The sequence below is a fragment of the Mchenga conophoros genome, linkage group LG13 (genome assembly GCF_057382185.1).
Source record: "Mchenga conophoros isolate Kocher_MC1m ecotype Shallow Benthic linkage group LG13, M_conophoros_male_GT1.1, whole genome shotgun sequence".
Taxonomy (NCBI): Eukaryota; Metazoa; Chordata; class Actinopteri; order Cichliformes; family Cichlidae; genus Mchenga; species Mchenga conophoros.
The window spans coordinates 13,528,633-13,548,999 of record NC_140538.1 but is presented as its reverse complement, the minus strand read 5'-3'; the positions used below and the strand labels follow the sequence as shown (position 1 = coordinate 13,548,999).

General features: G+C 37.9%; 1 protein-coding gene across 1 annotated transcript; it reads left to right on the top strand.

Moving 5' to 3' along the window:
* Positions 1 to 1,581: 1,581 nt before the first annotated feature.
* On the top strand, positions 1,582 to 19,066 carry LOC146560945 (carbohydrate sulfotransferase 15-like). Its single transcript, XM_085296574.1, has 8 exons — positions 1,582 to 1,838; positions 11,956 to 12,578; positions 13,220 to 13,559; positions 15,253 to 15,396; positions 16,123 to 16,276; positions 16,492 to 16,648; positions 18,064 to 18,211; positions 18,322 to 19,066. The coding sequence occupies exons 2-8, from the start codon at positions 12,114 to 12,116 to the stop codon at positions 18,510 to 18,512; spliced, it is 1,599 nt and encodes a 532-aa protein (XP_085152700.1). The 5' UTR covers positions 1,582 to 1,838; positions 11,956 to 12,113; the 3' UTR covers positions 18,513 to 19,066.
* Positions 19,067 to 20,367: the final 1,301 nt, after the last annotated feature.

The window sequence follows — 20,367 nt, the reverse complement described above, 5'->3', positions numbered from 1 at the left end:
ACAGGTGCTCAGCTTACACACTCGTGCCTGTTCTCAGAATTGTAAAAAATGGAAAACACTTCTCCGTGAGATAAAGAGACTGTGCGATAATCACTGAAATGCCTGTGGATTTTTTTCACACAGCATCAAGAGATGGCAAAGTGTAAATTATATAAGTGGTAATTTGTATAAATATGTGTCCTGTACTCTGTAAACAAAATGATGAATACCACCATCACACATTTGTGTGCACTTGGAGTTCACTTCAGCTTCAGCAGCTTGTGTTTTTGTCATTAGGCCCACTGACTCCTACTCATACAGAATGAGTCATGACAGCTAATGAAGGGAAAAAAAATCCCATTTATTTAAAAGAACATCATTTAAAGATTAGCAGCGGTGACCTTTCATGCGCACGACAGTTTTTCTGGTGATAAATGTCCCAGATATAAATATATCCTAGATATTTCACAACCCTGAAAAACCCCTGATTGCATAACTCTGTTCACAGCAACTATGAGAACAGCTTCTAAAAAGTTAGCAAAAACATTCAACAAAAGCTTGTGAATGTTGAACTTTTGAAGCTCACCTCCACTTTGTGTTCTGCATCACCATCTTTTCATCTTTGTTTCAAAGGGGTAAGCGCCCAGTAGAGATTAAATAGTAATACGCTTTATATCAAGGCTGGAGTGCTACTATGTATTCAAAGAGTCTGGCCTGTTCATGAAAGTAAAATCCCAGGGACGCAGCCAATCTAGATTAAATGGAGCATTTAGAGTAAATGCTGTATATGTTATGGAAATTTCATGTTATTGAACTCTGAGGAGTTTCTTGAGGACACTTGAGCAGTGTGAAATATTCACACTGAAATATATAATTTAGTAAAAATTAACTGGTGCCAAACACTATAGATTTTTCCCCCTCTTTATTTATAAAGTTTAGTTTTTTTAAACCTTTAGTTAACCAGGAAAAAAACAACACTTGAGATGAAAAATCTCTTTTACAAGAGCGTCCCGGCCAAGAAGGACAGCAGTACGATCATAAGCTGCACAAATTAATAGCAGATACACGTCAGAATCCGTACACGGGTTAAATACAGGTAAAGAGTAAAAAAACCAAACAAACACACAAAACAACCAAAATTATAAACGTGATTATCAATAAAGAATGAATACCTTAGTAATATCTTGTCAAATGCCAGAAACAAAGGTATTCACGCAAAAGATTTGCAGCCTGAATTAAAAGGTCGTTTAAAATGACCGTGAATGTATTAAGTGAGAGCAGTTCCTTAAGTCTTATTTGATTAAACTCTAGCTTTTATAATTAAACCATTAGACAGATAGATAAAATCGCTGCATCCATAGTGGTCACCCTTTTAACTCACAGCTGAACTATCTTCTACTTTAAAAAAAAAATCCCCTTCTCCCCAATCGACCAGCAGGAAAACGCCAATCTATTTTAGCTGATATCCTATCGGTCATATCACTCAGCAGCACAACAGCACTTCGAAGAAGTTGAAACGCAGATAAGACTGAATCTGCTGCTGGTGTTGGAGGTGGTGTTTCCTGCTACTTGCGTGTACCTCCCCTTTCTCTTCCACCCCTTCTTCTGTGATACGCGCAGGAGAGCTCAGTTGGATGGAGACTCCAGACTTCCGCGGTTCTTCGACGAAACCGAGCCGGCGTTTGTTATAAATGAAGACATCGTTCATACCTAGGTTCATCTGCTGTGCTGTTCTCCACCCCGCCTGACGCTTAATACAAATACCCATCAAGTCGCTTTGATTACCTTAAGTGGCGGTCTCAGTGGCTCTTAAGCGGCTGCACAAGAGACTCTTGGAATAAAACCGACTCAACTCCAGCGTGAGTATCTTTATTCAGCGGGATAATCACAATAACAGGAAAAGTGACGGGAAAAGGATTTGGTCATATTGTTGCTATGATTTAAGAAGGTTCCCAAGCTGATTTATAGATTTTTAAAAAGTTTATTTTTCTTATACTGAAGCATAATTGCGTACTTTATCTAATTAATCCTTTTGATATATATGCAAGTAAACGATAGACAATATGGTCCGAAAACTTGACAGCTTCTAATAGACACCTCCTCTGTGCAGTACCCCCCTGTGCTGAAGTGTAACCTTAACCTCCTAAGACCGGAATTCTTCCTTGGCATGCATTTTTAATTTCTCTGTGATATTTGGGCATATTGGGACCTGATGAATGTAAAAACAAAGAACTACCTGATATTTGTTTTACCTAATTTTTGTTTCTAAGAAAAATGAGAGCCACATATGAGATATTCATTTAAAATTTCGACAGAACAGTTGCAGTATAATGTCCTCGTAAGTGGATATCAGGCCCTTGGAGAGCAAGATTGAGTATTTTGGTCTAAATAACCCAAAATGTGATGTCCAAATATGTGGACGCCAGGTCCTAGGAGGTTAAAAAAGATATATGCCATAAGAGCACTGCATATGCTTTCTTTAACCCCCCTCCCCCGAAATTGCTGGAATTTTGCCTTTGCAATGTTTAAAACTTACTAACCCCTTATCTCCATCACTGAACAGCTGCAGAACATCACAGTGTCATGTCTCTGGGGGTAAAAGACTTTTAGCCCAGTTTGTGATTCACCGACTGAATCACAAACTGGGCTGTGTGATAGGGTTAACATAAACTGTGTACATGCTCTTAATGTCCTTGTCTTGTAATTATTATTCAGTTTATTGTTACAAAGCAAAACCAGAAGGTTCTACGTCAACATCGGACTATCTGAGAGTTCCCCTGGCAAATTCCTTTCATTATAAGTCTTTATCTCATGTATCCAGCAAATGATGCAAAGTTAATTGTACAATGTGTTTTTGTTTGGAGAGCTCATGTTGTGTGAGATGTTTGTGCCCTCCCTGTAGCTGTTTGACATTATGTCTTTTCTCTCAGTTACAGTCTATGCATGGGGTGCATAGCAGAGGCCCTGACAGGCAGGTGACCTTTGGACAAACCTGCCTCTCTGGGCTCTCTGTGCAGTGTCGGAATACCCAAAGTTGTATTTTTTTTTTGTTAATTGGAAGGACAAAGAGTTGAATCTGAAAGTGAGTGAAGGGGAATGTAGATTTAGTGTTTTTTTTGTAAAAGGTAGCACATCTCTACACCTCATTACACTGCACACACCCAAACTAAACCACATTATGGCTGCTGCACCTATCTCTGCACTCTGTATGGTCTGCTAGGAAGGAAGGTTTTAGGTTGCCCCCCTGAAGTTGTGGAACAAATTTCTAGAGCTGCTAGGATGTCAATGCCATGCTTCTTTTGGCCAGCGGTAGAAGGCTTAGGTCATGCTAGAAGTATGAGAGGGGAGAGGAAAAGCGAGCGAGTGAGCTGTACCATATCAGATTGTTTAGACTGGACTCTAGGGGTCCACTTCAAATGGAAGAAAATGATTCTGTAACAGAACATTGGGAATGTGGGAGGACTGCGTGATACTAAAGTGTTTTGGCATCTTGGTATCTCAGAGCTTCTATTTCAAGAGTTGGCTGTTTTAACCTGTCATGACAACAAGCCTCAGTAATCCAAGATTGACTTTATTATTTCAAGCATGAAAGCTGGTTTTGAACGGATGCTTTAGTGTAGTCAAACCTTTATCTGCACCTGTCACTCTCTTGGCGTTGAGTAAATTTCCTGATGGATGATGTTTTTCACTCTAATATTTTCTTTTCCATTTGTTGGTCTTTCTAGTTTGATTATCTGTTATGCGAACATCATACTTTATACAGATGTGGCAAACAGATTTACACTTGGGTGGAGTTGATTTTTCCCCTCTGTGTTTGAGTTGTTTTTTTAAAAGGGTTTTTTTTTTTTTTTGACAATTGAAGCACAATTTTAAAGCGGGTAAAATTCATCAATTTAAGTTTTACACACTGAATGAATTCTAGTGCGTTTAAGGAACACAGTAGCCAGAGTATATACTGTAATTGTTGAAATAACGTTTGTTTTAAAGTAAATTGAGACACATTAACTAATATTTCCAACATTTCCTTCTTAGTTTTATGTTAAAGTTGCATGCTTTATGATTTACCCATTAACAGCTTGGAAACAAAATGGAAATTTAATTATCCACATACTGTCTGTAGCCCTGAGTCAAGTCTGAGTCACTAGGCAAGACAAATATTTTCTGTAACATATGACAACATTATAATGTGATATTAGGCAGTGTTCCAAGTGAAGCAGACAAATAAGTGATTAGTTATTCTAAATATATAATTATTATTACTGACATTATAAACATGAATTAAAGTCAAAAGAGACAGATTTACGGGTTAATGATGAGTTCAAACTTTAAAGATATTAAGTCAAGCAAGTATGTGGACAGCTGTTGGCTAAAAATCTTTCATAGAAATCAGGTTAGGTCAGTCAAGCTGCTGCATGTCTTGTATCCACACCATTTGTGTGCAAATGGGATTTGCATGGATGTTTTCATAACCAGTCAAAAATAGTTCAGTTGATAAAAGAACATTGCTGACAAGTTCTTTCTTTAACTGTTTTCATTATTAGTGTAGTGGGCAGCTGAAGGTGAAGTCGCTCAAGAAGAGACATGCCAGGTTCAAGGAGAAGACAATAACCAAACAGAGAAATGAACAGAATTTCTGTCTCTTCTCTCCACTGATAGAGCAAGCTGTGCAACAGCAGTAATATTCAATGGGAAGAATACTTCAACACAGATTTAACTGTCTGGTTATACTGTGGTTATTCTTACTTGTAAGTTATTGCACAAGTTTACTATGGAGAAACTACTGGAAAAAAGTGGGTGTGGCAGTAAGATGATCTGATGTATATATGATAAAAACCAAGGTTAGGCCTAATCAGTCAATCAAATGTCAGCAAATAAATGCATTTAGGGATGCAGATATGTCAAGTCAACCTGCTGAAGCTTGAAATCAAGCATCACAATGGGAAAGAAAAGCGATTTAAGTGATTTTGAACGTTTTGTCACCGATGCCCACTCTTATTGTGTGTGGTGGGTCTTCCCACCTCTGGAGTTTCCATGTGTGCATATGGAAGGGTGGGGATGTGTAACTCAGAACAGAGGCATATGGCACAATATAAATTACAGCAGGTGGAAATAACAATCTTCTTTCCGCTGCAGTGATTCTGAGTGAATTACAGCAATTAACTCGCGGTTAATGTTATGGAAGATTTAAAAGAAACAGCGCAGATTATCACTTTAAAACAGGAAATGCACATGAGAGTTTCCTGCGTTAAGGTTCCCTGTTTTATTGGTCCAACTATGGCCTTTGTCATAATTACTGCAACAACTTTGCCACTCGAGCAAACACAGTGGCACAAAAGGCACTGTTTTTTAAAAAAATGAGAGAACAGTCACTGGGATGATGGATCGAGCACAGTGGCAGAGTGTGAATACTCAGTGGGTCCCTCAACACACCACAATCTTGAGCCTTTTGCTTTTTAGTTCTCTTATACCCTCACTTGTTCTTTTTTGATCTATTGTACTTCCTGCAGGCTTTCTTTGCAAAGGCAAAGGGAGGATTTCACATGTGATCACTGCTGCTTCTTACAGCGTCACAGCTCACCCATGCTGACCCCAGGTCCTCAGATGTTTCCCTTCCATTTATTAAACAGTAGTGATGCAGATGTTCTCTGTTTTCTATTGATATGACATTGGTTTTAAAGTCTTACTGAAGCAAATCATATGTTGATACTATAAATTCATATGCATGCAGATGTACATAGTGGCATGTATCCACTGACCCTCTTGAGATCTGGACTCCAGATGTCAAGAATGTCTATATAAGCATATTCTTGTTTTCTAGTTACGGTTTCTTTTTGACCGTACTAGTGGGTGTGGCTTATGAGTCAGATTCCTGTAGAGACAAAATGTTGTTGTTGTTGTTGTTTTTTTTAGTGGGAAGTAAAAAGGAAAGGGAGGCTTAGTCCAGCTCTATGAAGTAGATTAAGCCTGTTTCCTGAGATATTTGCGCTCTCGGGGTGCTTTTTCCTGCTGATTTTATTTGTAATCTCACTGTGAGGGCCTCTGAAAGGAGAAAAAAAAATAGATACATGAGTACCTCCCAGAAAATAAGTATTTGTTGTTTTCTTTCCTTTAAATTGCTTTAACTTTTTGATTTCTTTTTCACCCACATTGAGAAAGTTTTATTATTACCTCCGTTTGGAATCCAATCTGTCTTTGTTTGACTTCCCCATCACCAGGGAGACTTTCTTATTTCCTTTTGTGGCATCAGGTTTTCCTTGTGCCTCCCTTTTCCTAGCGCTGGCATTCTGCCAAATCCCACTCACAGAATGCCCTGGATCACATCAGGATGTGTTTACACAGTTATAAACATTAAGACATGATTAAAACATGTTTCAGGAGAAGCGATAATGTACGTGTATACTGAGTACTTACTCTTGGAAGTCCCCTCTCTGAATAATGTTCTGGTTACAGTGCATTCACTCAAAGGTGTTTTCAGAAGTCACGTTTCATAGACTCGTCATGTGAAATGCTATACAGAGCTGTGCCACAGTTGCATAGCATAAAGCATTTTGTTCACTGGATGAACTCTGCGGAGATGCTTGTAATCACTGTGTCTAATTCCTATCGTTTTATCATGAACACTAGAGATAAAGAGAAATTAAGAGTGTAAGGCATTGAGGAAGGTTCTAATGAGCGTGCCTTTGTGTAAGCATAAAAGCAGGAAGTATGCATACTGCAAACGTGTATGTGTGCAGGGCTCATGCTCCCATGTATAAATTTAACATCTCAAGCAAGATTTTCAGTTAGCAAATCAAACAGATGCATGACGAACCACCAAATATCATAAATGCAATCAAGCTTGAGTGCACCACCTTTGACACCGCCTATGACTTTTTTTTTTTTCGATCCAAAGAACAGAGGGAACACAAATAACATATGTGGAGTAGGCCTGTTGTTTGACAGTAGACATTGTTCATATTTATCAGTGGAGTAGGTTAAATTCCAGATCTGACACACATCTGTTAAATCTGTGCCGCTGGGGCTGATTAAAAATAATGAGCTCTCGTTGTTTGTCCGTTTTACAGCCACAAGCTCTTGATAGGCTAAGCCACCACTGAACATATTGCCATTAAGAATCAGAGGACATTTTATTTTCACTGTAACACTTGTGAGTAGACTCCAGACAGACGGAAAAGGAAGAAACCATATTGACTACATGGACTGGGATGATTTACTATAGCCCCACCATAAGGTGGATTTTTTTTTTTTCATTTTAATTGAAATGGGTAACATAAGATTTAGTTTCACAAAACTGTGCTAACTTTGATTGTATAAGCAGAAATGTCGTGTGTGATTTGCAAGAAAAATATGTTTAACTGCAACATGTTTGACCTAATCTTTGGCATTAAAGGAAAAAAAATAAAAGAAATAAAAAAAATAAAAAAAATTAAATGCTTTTCACATGATCAGGCTCAAGAAATCCCAGAAGATTTTATGGAAGTTTCCACATTAGCTCAAGGACAATATTGACCCGAAGATGGGGTCAGAGGAATAACAGGTGTTAAAAATGGAAGAAGTTTTCTCTGTGAGTATTTGGTTATGTGTGCGTGTGTTTTAACGGTGGCACTTCCTTTCCTTAAGTCATTTCAACATGACTCCTTGTGTTTGCCATTGGCCAATAGGAACTCACTAAAAACATTACCATTAATCTTTCAGGGTCAAGGAATGTGCACTGTAAGAAAACTCACATGTACGTGTTGCAATATGTTTATTTGGTCCAAAATGTGCGATGGACTGAACATCTGCATCTCATGAAAGATGATCCTGGATCAGCCCTCTTTTCTACCAGTTAGCATGGCCAAGTATTCTAAGGAGCCACTCTTGATGATTGACTCCTTCCTGAGCAAAGAACCCTAGGATGTCCGAGCAGAAATGCAGGATCAAGTTCCTCTTCCCACGGCTGATATGTTGTAACATGTATTTTATGTTCTGCTTTTAATGGTAAAATTTTTAAGTACAGGTGCATCCTGGCAGTCTCATGTATGCACTCTAGCTTAAAACAGAGGTTATATAGTTTACAACTGCATGCAAATTCTATTTGGATTCATGAATCCAGATAGATTTATTGGCCAGAGGGTTCCATCTATATTTAGTTTATATGAGAAACAGGTTTTATGAAGTCAACCTGTTGGACATAATTTTAGCTGTATAGCTCACGTGGTAGAGGATTCTACTCTTAATCTCCGGGTTCAGGGTCTTTTCCCCATGTCGGAAAATCTTAAACAGTTCTGAACATTTAAGCCTAGTCACAGACCAAAAGAAAAATCAAATGAAGATCGCCACTGAAAAAGGTTTTTAGTCTAAGACAAGGCTTAATCCACGTCTGGGAAACTAAGCCTTAGTATTTAAGAGATGTTAAAAACCCGTTGCTTTAAGCCACGTTCACACTACACAGTATAAGCACTAAAAAGCCAGACCGAAAACGAGTGTTCGTCATTAAAATTTATAGTTTTATCCTCAGTCATGAATTATGAAATACTTCGACTAGCGTGACAGAAACTTCTTCCCTTCTCTCACAAAAATTGAAAAGCAGACTGAAAGCAGCATAAAACAGCATCTGAATTGTCATCACTATCTGATCTGTGTCTGACTTTTGCTAAATTGTCTTTCAGTTTAAAAGTTCTAAACAATAGTTGTGTGTTTGATAAAAACTCTTTCTGGTTTATTTGTATATCCGCTGTGTGTTGTCCAAAGGAGAATGGGCAGCATATGACTGCACGAGCCATAAGCTTAGCTACTCCTACTTAAACTTCCTCTTGTGTTTACTTTGTGACTTTTGCCCGAGTGGGTGAGCTAAGGTGCTACGGTGCCAGAGTCATGGGTTGAATCTGTGTTAATGAAAGGCCCTTATGGTTTCCAATTTAATGTGTAGATTCAAACCGTTTGTCTTTAGATTTCATTTAAGTTGTATGATGGAGCTTCCCTTGTGTTTGCAAGCCAGAGTCTTTTTAATAACCCTCTCGAAATTAAAATGATGAGACTCTTAATTCTAGAGGCTAGAAGTTCAACCATGTCAGTGAGTGGTGAAGAGATTTCATCCAACTTTCTGTTCATCAACATCAGGGAGTTGCTTAAAGCCACATAGGCACAAAAGGACCTGAAAAATGTAGACCCACAGAAAGAAAATAAAATCTGTTGCAGTAATCATTCTGACTTTGATATTCTTGCACAGCCATCTTAACATTTTGTATGCTTAGGACAGCAAATGCTTCTAACTCAATGATAAATGCAGGTTTTTATTTTGGTTTCTCAGGATTTTTATGGTAGGGTTTCACCTCAGTCAATCCCATGTGGTGTTTATTGCTTCCCGTCGTTGATTGATTTTGAGACCAAAGAATCTAAAACCCGTCTTTCCTGCACGTTCTCATGCTGTTTTTCTCATCTCTGCTGCTTCCGTCCTCCACTCTGTGCTTTACCCTTGACTTTCACTGTCCTCTTTATGCTCTGTCACATTTCCAAATCCCTCGCTTCTCCCACAATTTGAAATTTGCCCAACCAGACATAAATCTTTAATGGTGATAAATAGATAAATAGATGCAGAGAACAGAAAAGATCACAATTACCTGGGTTTGTAGAAATAAAACATGAAGAAACAGAAATAGGGGAATGGAATAATTTATTAATATGATTATGGATCATTAAAAAGAATGAAAAAGCTTGTATATATGTGAATATATGGCATATAGGAAATAAAGATTAGTATCACACACAGCCATGTTTACTCAGAACATGAACTGTTAATTATGATGGATATTATACCTTCTTTATCCACCGATATTTCACTAAATTATCCCTCACAACTCTAGTTGGATCAAAAATAAGTTCAGTCTCTGCAGCTGCCCACGCAGGCTTACAAATATCGACATGCATTCCTGATAAGTCTGCAAGGGATCAGGTTGGTCCCATTATGAAATCTGCAAGTCTGTGGGAATTGTTTAGGATTTTTGAAGCTCTATGTGCACATATTTATCAAACATGCTGCAGACCTTACGTGAGTACTACACAATTTATATCAGTGTTGCAGAGTGACAAGTGAAAGGCTATAAACATTAAACAGATGTGCATCTATTGCGGTAACACTGAATCGCAGTATGATTTTCAGAAAATTCCTTGATGTTAAGCTACAGAAAGAGTAAATTCTAGGTTTTACATAATGTAACTTGATATGATCATTCGTTAGACTCTCTGGTTTTGAAAGGAGTGCAGCCATGTTTATAATCCAGGCTTCAATTAAAAATTGTTTGAGGTAATCCCAAAGGCTTGAAGTATAAAATCATCCTAGTGAAATGAATAAATTGACTCGCATTTGGGGTATGCCGGTACGCACACAGTCCACTTTGTTAGAACTGCTCAACTGCTTGTTACGCATTCTTATCAGCTAATCAGATGTCAACAACTCAGTGTATTTAGCACACTGGATGCCACTTAGAAAACTGAGGCTATAATTCACCCAGACTCACCAAAACTGGACAGTAAAAGTCTGAAAAAATGTTGCTTGGTCTGATGAGTTTTGATTTCCTCTGTGACATTTGGATGGAAGTCAAAATTTGGTCAACATATTAAGTGTTCAGGCTTCTGGTGGTGGTGGTGTTTTAATTGTGGGGAGCATATTTTCCTGGCAAACTATGGGGATTATTGTACCAACTGCACATTTTTTAAACACCACAGCCTACCCTGAGTATTGTTCATGACCATGTACATCGATTTATGACCACAATGTACCCATCTCATCTATGCCATGTTGCTCGCCTCAAAACAGAGCAGATTTTTTCTGTCTGTTTTCAGACAGCAGTACCTTGTGAACACCTTATAACCCTCGTCTTCTCTTCTTTCCAAAACTGCTTGAATTTTTTCTCTAGCACAAACTGTAATGGAGTTATAGTCATTTAGTGCTTTTAAAATAGGCCCGCCAGCGGGCCCACGGGAAATAAAGGGTTAATCTGACGTCAGTAACAGACGAAATAGGTTACAGGAGAAACCTGCTCTCAAGATAATATGACAGACTTCCAGTAACTTGTTAGTGCACAATAAGTAAACGGTCATGAGCAGGTGGGACTTTCTCTTTCACTTGAAGTCATCTAATTACTGGAACTGCTTGTTTGGTTGAAGCACTGAAGCACTGACGCATAATCACGTTTCACTATAACGGATTTTGTGAACGGGTTGAGATAGCATCGCTAGCGTGGTTGCATTTTAACAGACCCTTTTCCATAGTAAGGAAAAAAGAAGTTGTATCCATTAGAACTGGTGCAGGATTTCATTCCTTGCTCTACTGGGATTTTTAAGTCAACAACAAAAGAAAAATAACTGTAACTGGCTGAGGACATGTCAGAGTAAAAAGTCTTTTAATAATGTTTTACACTTTAGTGCTGGGATTTTTTTTCAGTACGACATTCTTGAAATAATCTACTAATTTACTTTCTTATTATTCATGTGGTGGGAAAAGAAAACAGTGTGTGCACTGTTTGGCCACCTGTATCAATACCTAATGTGGTTTCCCTGTAAAAATAAGTTAATCTTGAAAATAACATTCATAGGTTAAAGGAATAAAGCTCAGAGTGGGCTTTTAGCTCGAAGAGAGTAATCGTGTGTTTTTAGTTTTGAATTACAGAGCTACCATTATTCTGACCTTGAAAATTTTCTAGAAGAGCTTGCCTTTGCATGTGCTTTATACCCCAAATCATCAAGCCGGAGATCTCCATATAGCAGACCACACACATGCAGCAGCTAACCTCAAACATTTTAGAGGTGACTCCTATTATAGAATGGAGAATAGGATGAATTTCACATACTGGTGTGTGAGAGTGACAATGACCCGTAGTGCTAAAAATGTTCACTTAGTTTGGGTGACACTCTATAACTTCAAAGGAAAGCACACTGCTGCACTTTGATTGAAAAGACATGTGTTGTGTTTTAACAACTGTTTCTGCTTTACAGGAGGCCACATTGAAGACTCAGACACATGTAGGAAAAAAGAAGACAAGCGATGACCTGCAGCTTAATTTCACTAAATTCTTATGGGTGAAACAAAGCTTTTTTTAGAGAGTAATTTCCTTGCTTCTATTTCTACATGCCTGCTGTGATTCTCGGTCACTATGTCACTATCAGACTGCAAAAATGGGAGCAACACTCCAAGGCTCCACAACCACCTTCACAGCTTGCACATTGCTGAAAACTATGCAAAACGGCCCGTCCGGACGTTTTTGGACTTCAGGGACACAAATGTGGCTGAAAATCTGGACATCAAACATGTTCCTATGCTGTTTTTCAAGAACCTACAGCGCATCTCGAAAATCAAAGTGGTTAGCTTCCTCCTGGGCTTGACGTTGACATTTTTCATTATGGCTTCTTACGTCCTAATGTGGGATAAGAAAGGACCTTTGTTCACTCCATCACCATATCAGCTCAGACCTGCAGCCATCCCGACCAGCACAACAGCAACAAGAGCTTCTTCTAAAAAGAACCCAGTAAACGTGAAAGTGCTTGTAAAGCTCATCAAACAGGAGTACACACCCAGGAAAGTGCCTGATGAGAAGGATGTCATTGCCACAGACTCTCATGTAAGTTTGCTGCAGAATTTTACAACAAGAGCTTTCACTGTAAATGCTCCAGACTATTGTCACAAACAGAGACAACATAGAAGTGATAACTGAATTTATTTTTTAAGTGTTTTTTTATTTGTTGGCAAAAATGAATTATAGGTGTCAGTTAATTTACAAGCACCTTACAGTCAACCCTGCATTAAATACCTATTTGGTGAAGCTCATAATGACAGGTGTTTGCTAAGAATGGTTTCACAAAGCATTGCTAAGGGCCTATGGACTACTTTTACTACGTGCTTTTGCAGATGTCCTGTGTTTAGCGTGTCATCATACATTTCCACATTACAGTGCGTAATTTTGCACTATTTATGCAGAGAGCATCATCAGTTGTTGCTGTTGAGATGTACAGTTATTACTACCATTACAAGTGAGTCATTAGGAGCAACAGTTAGTGGGAAGTTTGTGTCAAACATTTGGAAACACAACTGAATTTTTCCACGCGGCCATATATTCTTTACTGGCTATTAACAACTTGTAAACACTGGTGTGCAAAATATATGACATAACTGACAGATGCAGATACCGAACTATACAGAGGACAGGATTTTACAAAAACAGCATCATACAAAAATGACAGATGAGTATCTCTTCCTCTCCAGCTTTTTTCAGTGATTCCTCACCGTTTCTTGCCTGGTATCAAGAGCCCTTGCTGGTACGAGGAGTTCTCCAGTAAACCTGGCAATGACCTGTACAGGAAGAACCTCTTCACACTGCGCTCAAAGTCCTTCAAGACTGTGTGTGACCGCCTGAGGGCCAATTTCCACAAGCATTTATACCACAAAGATGGGAAGGACTTTCGTCTGCGGTGCCTGCCATACTTCTACATTATTGGTCAACCAAAGTGTGGCACGACCGACTTGTTTCACAGAATGCTACTTCATCCAGAAGTCAAATTCAACATAATGAAAGAGCCACACTGGTGGACCAGGAAACGGTTTGGTAAGTCATCAGGAAATGGATGTCATTTTGGACTTGTTTTTGTAAATCTCACAAGTTTAAGTAATACTTTAATCGATCATTATGACAGATACTTTAATGTAGATAAAGCACGAGCAGATGGTACTAAATCAACTGGTTTAAAGTGACTAAGAAGTGAAGCCTCAGTGAGAGTTTATGTGAAAAACTGACCTGGAAATAAAATGTCCACAAAGTGTCAGATTATTCCCATGGGAGGGTAGATGCCATTTATCCCGTCTGCTGCACACGCTACCCAGGCAGAAACATTTCTTCATCCAAAACTAGAATATTTCCTCTGGCTATAACTAGTCTGACACATACAACCTCACATTCTGTGCTGCATTTGAGGGCAACTCATTCAGGGGCATTTACCATTTTTCACTTCTTCTGTTCCTTATGTATAACCCAAAAATGAGTGTGCAGAGTTTTCATAGTGGTTGTGCAGATCCTTGTGTGCGTCATCTTAAAATTCCAAACTTTAGCGAGCAAAACAAGTTTAGTTTGTGCAACAACTAAACATGAGTTCATCACTTACCTGCAACATGACAAACAAGATGACACATTCATCACTGACCTTCACTGGAAGCTCAGAAAAAAATGTCAGGCTCGAAAAAGAGTTTACAAACCATAAAAAATGTTGCTGTAGCTAATGTTACATAAAAATAATAATATTCAGTAGTTTGTTTTAGTTACATCATTTTCCCCAGTAGCACTAACAGCTATATTAATGGATGGAAGAAGTGATGTCTGCTTCGGTGAGGCTGTAGTGTGCTCTGCATGGAAGAATTTTATTTAGGGAAGTCCTTTCCCCTGAACAGAGAGCACGGTGTACTGTTTACTGAATGTACAGCATGGAAAGTTACACAACTCTTAACTGCAGAAAGTAACTTCCTGAAGCTATGAGGTCACTGCGAGGTTAGAAAGGTAACCAGTGGAGACCACAGGAAATCATGGTCACGACACATGTTCCAGCAACCGCATCCACTGTCCACATTTTACACAACCGTCCGTGATTAAACAAACAAATAGTGACTTTACAAGTATGAAGAGCAGCTTTAAGGAAAATGAAAAATGGGTGATCTGTTTGCTGTGTTCACTTTACCATTTATGCTTCCTACGCTGTCTGTTTTCACCTGATTGAACTTGTGCTCATTCCCATTCTTCCAGCATTAAAAAAGTACACATTTTTTAGAGTGTTTGTATAATCTTCATCACTAAAAGTACTTTTTGAGTCTACAAATAAAAATCCTGTTAGTCTTACTGAATTAGTTGCAGTATGCAGTGATTTTGTTGTCAGTGTTTGGCTGCTTTTTCAATGAGACATGCAATTGAAGGGGAGAGTATCAATTTGATTTTTCCTTCTTCTATACAGTTAAATACATAATAAATAAAATGGAGCTTTTAAATGTTTTTAGGAAAATAATCTTGTAGTGTGTATCTGTATAAAGTCACCATTATTTGCTGATTGTATGTCATGTAAATGTAGCTAGTGTGCAAAATGGAGTCAAATTATTGCTTATTCATAAACAGAAGAAAAACAGTACTGTTTCAGAGTCCGGAGTTTGTTTGTCCTGCCAGGGTTAAAGTGTACACACTTCATTCTCTTAATTTGATTACAAAGCAGTCTAAAAAGAAATACATCATAAGTGATGTTTTGGTGTAAATGGGGTTGCAGGTTATATCCGTTTCAAAGATGGCTTCCAGGAAAGTTTTCGTGTGGAAGATTACCTGGATCTGTTTGACTTGGCAGCCCACAGCATCCAAGAAGGAATCACTGGAAATTCATCTGGACACCACCGTGCACTCCAGCTCATAACAGGTGAACACATGTGAAAGTGTTTGTGTGTGCAAGTGGTTATGATCTATTGTTAGTGTCACTGTGCATCAAATGGAAGAATGTCTTGGCTTTTTATTTCTCATTTTGTATCTTCTGAGGGGCTTTCAGCAGCCAAACAACTGTATCCTGACCATAATTCAATTGAGTTTTTTTCTCTCTCTTCTTTTTCTTTAGCGTCAGGCCATGATCATTTTCAGCAAATGGCTCTCGTCTCAGAAGCACTACAGTGCTCAAGAGAAGAGCTGGAAGGACACAATGTCGGCATTATTCATGATATATATATTTTTTGCGATGTAGAACAGATAGCTCAGTGTATTTATAAGTGTACACAGAAAGCCAAATGACTTGGGGCTCTGTCACGAGAACATTTCTTGCAGGTCATTCTGTTGCACGTTGAGATTCAAAATGGAACTGGTTTCAAACCTGGTAGTGAGAGACAGCAGGACTACCAGCATCTGTTTTAGTCACATGCATTTCCACATTTTTACATGTAAAAAGACAAAACTGTACCCTTGCAAAGCAGCTCAAGCATATGCATTTACTGTATCAGGCTGCTGTTCCCAGTTAACTAGTGAACGCAAAATCTTTTTCACAGCTTTGCTTAATAGGAATCTTCTCTATGCTATAGTTTACCCAAAGGACTGCACAACTGTATTAAATCAACTGTTGTTACCCAGAATGATACTGAGACTGTCACTGTCTTGTCAGGTGAAGCCAGTGCATCCACTATGTGGGACAACCAAGCCTGGAGCTATCTTCATGCAGACAAGGAGACAGAGCCCCCCTTCCTGGCCCAGGACTTTATCCATGCAGTCCAACCCGATGCCAAAATTATCATAATGCTCAGAGATCCAGTAGAGAGGTAGAAAGAATTTCTTACCCACATCCATCTGTGTAGACACAGACTTGAATTTCTGTAGATAAACAATTTCTAACACTTCTGATTGCTTCTATGGGACTCCCTTATGTTTTTCATTGTTGCAGAACATATTTGTTTTCAATCAAAATTTCCACTGCACAAATTGTGCAAAAATGTGCTTTCCTGCTTCCAGTTGATTTATTTCACTTTGTTGCCAGGCTCTATTCTGACTACTTGTATTTTAAGACGGCCAACAAGTCTGCAGAGGACTTTCATCAGAAGGTCATAGAGTCTGTGCAGTTGTTTCAGTCCTGTGTCTCTGAATGGTCACTGCGTTCCTGCGCCTACAACACCAGCCTCTTCAACGACATGCCAGTGAGCTAAAATGATTTTCTCATTTTTAAGAATATTAGGAGCCTTTTATAAGCATTTTCAATGATGAAACATTTGTACTTTGAGAATCCACCTGACACTGTAAATGGATGTTGCTGTGCTGAAGTGAAGCAAACAACTATCATGCAGCACTCTCTTGGGAATAAGCTGAGTTATGAGCTCTGGCAGTTGGTCATTTTTTATGATAACATACAGATGACAACACTGTTATCTTGAAAGATTTAATACAGTAAAAGCCAGTTCATCCTGAAAACACTGTGAGCCAAAGAATGTGTCTCTGATCTAACAGCAAGTTCAGAAAAACAAACTTAATCCTTTATTTACATGACTCTTCTCTTACGAAAGAGAAGATGACAGAGAAAGGCCTCTCTGTGGCACTCGATTTGACCAGTATCACAGCTACAATAGGTGATGTTGTATAGTGGCGCCCTCTGGAGGACTCAAAGTGTCTGTGCATTTAGATTAAATAATATACTGTCTTGCTTCGTGTTATTATTTAGGTTCAAGAAGAAAATTATACTAAATAATCACTATAACCGAATCCATGCATGTGGGTCACATTAGTTTACTTGCTGTTAATATCTAATTTATCCAGAAAAGGTCTTGTTGGCTTTTTCCATAGTTCATCTGTGTTTGACAACAGTTGTTATGGTTTTGAGAAATATTGAGACTTTTGATGCACTTTGCCAGATCTGTATAAAATCAAACACATTTCCATGCAACATTTCTGTGAAAGAAGGAGACATTCTTAAGAGCTCTCCGAAACAGTAGTTAATGATTAATCATCTGTTTATTAATGTAAAATACACTACTTACACATTCTAAGAGATCTATATGTCAAAATTTGGTATAAACATAGAAATCATACCGTAAAGGTATCAAACGGTATGTAATAGACTAAAATGAGCACTTTAAAGTGGTCAAGAATTTAAGATCAGTGCTTGATATACTACTACTATGTCAATAATGTAGTATATTAGTAAATCCCATGACAAAGGACAAAACCAAAAATCAGTATTTACGCTGTGTGCATTTCTTCACTTAAGCATCATAATTTTAACTGATGATTTAAACAGTTAGAAATAAAATACTTTTATCATATAAAAAGCTCAACTGTTTTTTAAATAATGTATTTGGTGTTTTGTTTTTTTTTTGTTTGTCTTTTTTTAGATATCTACAGGAGGACCCAAATTTTGACTTAAAACTTTCAATTAATTAGTTGATAATAAGGAAAAAAAAAAAAAAAGCAAGAGCAGCTGTGCCCCTTTAATTTCAATGACTTTAGATCAACAGGTCATATTCAGATTTTATTTTTGGCCTTTGTAACAGCAGCTGGCTCACCACAGCAGATTTGTCATGTTGATTTGTTGTTGTTGTTTCTCACCTTTGTCCCACAGGTGAGATTAAATCTGGGGATGTACATCGTCTTCTTACTGGACTGGCTGAGTGTTTTCAGTAAGGAACAAATCCTTGTTCTTCGACTGGAGGACTATGCAGCAAACCTTAAAGAGACAATCCAAAAAGTTTTTGATTTTCTGAGTGTAGGTAAGTGTCCAAAAAGCTACAAAAACATCAGTCAGAGTGACTTTGTCTTTGTAAGTGAAATAAAATCCATTTTCACGGGTTGATTATGCATTGTTTTACTTTTCTTGTAGGTCCTCTGTCACAGCAGGTGGAGGCAGCACTGACCAAACAGCCTATGTCTAACACTCGGCGGGAGGAAGACCGGAGTCTTGGTCCTATGCTTCCGGCTACCAGGAACATCCTCAGGAATTTTCACCAGCCTTTCAACCATAAACTGGCCAGTCTGCTGGACAACAAGGCCTTTCTCTGGAATAACTCCTGAAGGAGCACAAGCACTGATAAAATTCTTGTTTGAGATATTTATTTGCTTTTGGAATATTGTGAGCCTTCGATATAAGATAACAATAAAAATAATTGAATTTGTTTTTTGATTTTTTAAATTGTGGCTTTGATGCACTGTTACAATAATAACCAATACATTAATCTACACTGAATTTAGCTTTCTCTTCTTTTAGGCCTTAAAATGCTTTTATTGAATATCATAGGATCATGGTACTATTTTATACAGTATAAAGAAACATTACCTGTCCTAGTATTGAGTTTTCTCTTTCAAATATTGTTTGCAAAGATTAATGGAAAATAATTTACCCCTGTAACAATACAATTTATGAATAATCCTCAAATGAAATGGATGTTTATAATTATAAAGACTATTGTGTACTTTGATAGCACTGGTCTGTGCTGGTCAGAAGGTCCAGCAGGTCTGGAGAAAGTCAGGCTTGATATTTCATTACTTGAAAGTGAATCTCTTAAACCGTAAGCCCTGATAAAAATGCAAATTCAAATTAGAATTACAAATATAACACTTTGAATTAACTTCAGATATTTCTGCTTCATTTTTCATGAAATAAAAAGGGAAGAGGCCTCACCTGGCTATTAAACAGTTGCCAGTCATTTGTCCAATTACTTTTGAGCCTCTGAAAATGGGGGACAGTTTATAAGACTAAACAATCTTGATTATTTCATTTAAATCCATTGTGGTGGTATACAGAGACAAAACTACAATAATTTGTCTTCGTCCAACAATTTATGGACCTAACTGTAGAACTAAACATTATCAGTATAAAATAGATGCCAGCTATGTGGGATAATTTATTAAAGCAACAAAACAGTGCTGCAAATAACTACACATCCTGTCATTCCATGTGGCCACAAAATCTCACCAAACGCTTACCTACAAACATGACTCTTGGGTTTGAAAAATTTTTGTCGGTGTAAATATATACACATAGATTCAGACAGAGTCAAACCAACTTTGGGGGAAATAAAAGGGCAAATGTGGATGGTAAGTAATTAAATATATGATACGTGAGAGATGGAGTGACGTCTGAGTGAGACAAATAATACATCATGCTGAAGTTAAGGCATTAATCACAAGAGGGCACTAAAACACACTATAATTCAACACTTTAACACCATGCAACTAGACACTGAGACATCTCAAAGTATTATAGGTATTATACTACAATGTCACATTGATAACAATTTCATAATGTAATATGTTATTAATATTCCAATTTATTAATATTAGGTGTGTGGACACTTTTCAAGCAAGAAAACATTGAAATTCCAAGACACTTATTCAAGTACAAAAAGATGTTCTCGTGAAATTAGGAATTTTTAAATAACCAGCACTTTAGTTTAGCAGAAGAGTCTCCTTTTCTGTGATCACCAGTGTTTTGGTTTGTGTCACTGAAAATTACACTTTATCTTATATAATGACCTGCCTTCACATTCCTTGTCTTTAAGGACTAATTGGCTTTCAGCTCAAAATAAACTACTGCCTCATGATGTTGCATGGAGTGAATTAAAGTGCCATCAAAGTTTTGCTCACATGAACTGCTGTTTTACGCAGATGAGTTACTCATGCAAACACTTTTCTATAGTCATGCTCAACTGTTATTTGCGGAAATTACAACTATTAACTGTGACATTTTAACTCTTCAGCTGTTTCCCATGTAATTGGTGAGAGAAAAATCAAAGGTCAATGACTGAGAAAGGACTGTGTGTGTGTGTGTGTGTGTGTGTGTGTGTGTGTGTGTGTGTGTGTGTGTGTGTGTGTGTGTGTGTCTGGTGTGGGAACTCTACTTTGTCTGATTGATCCATGGAGTGAAAAC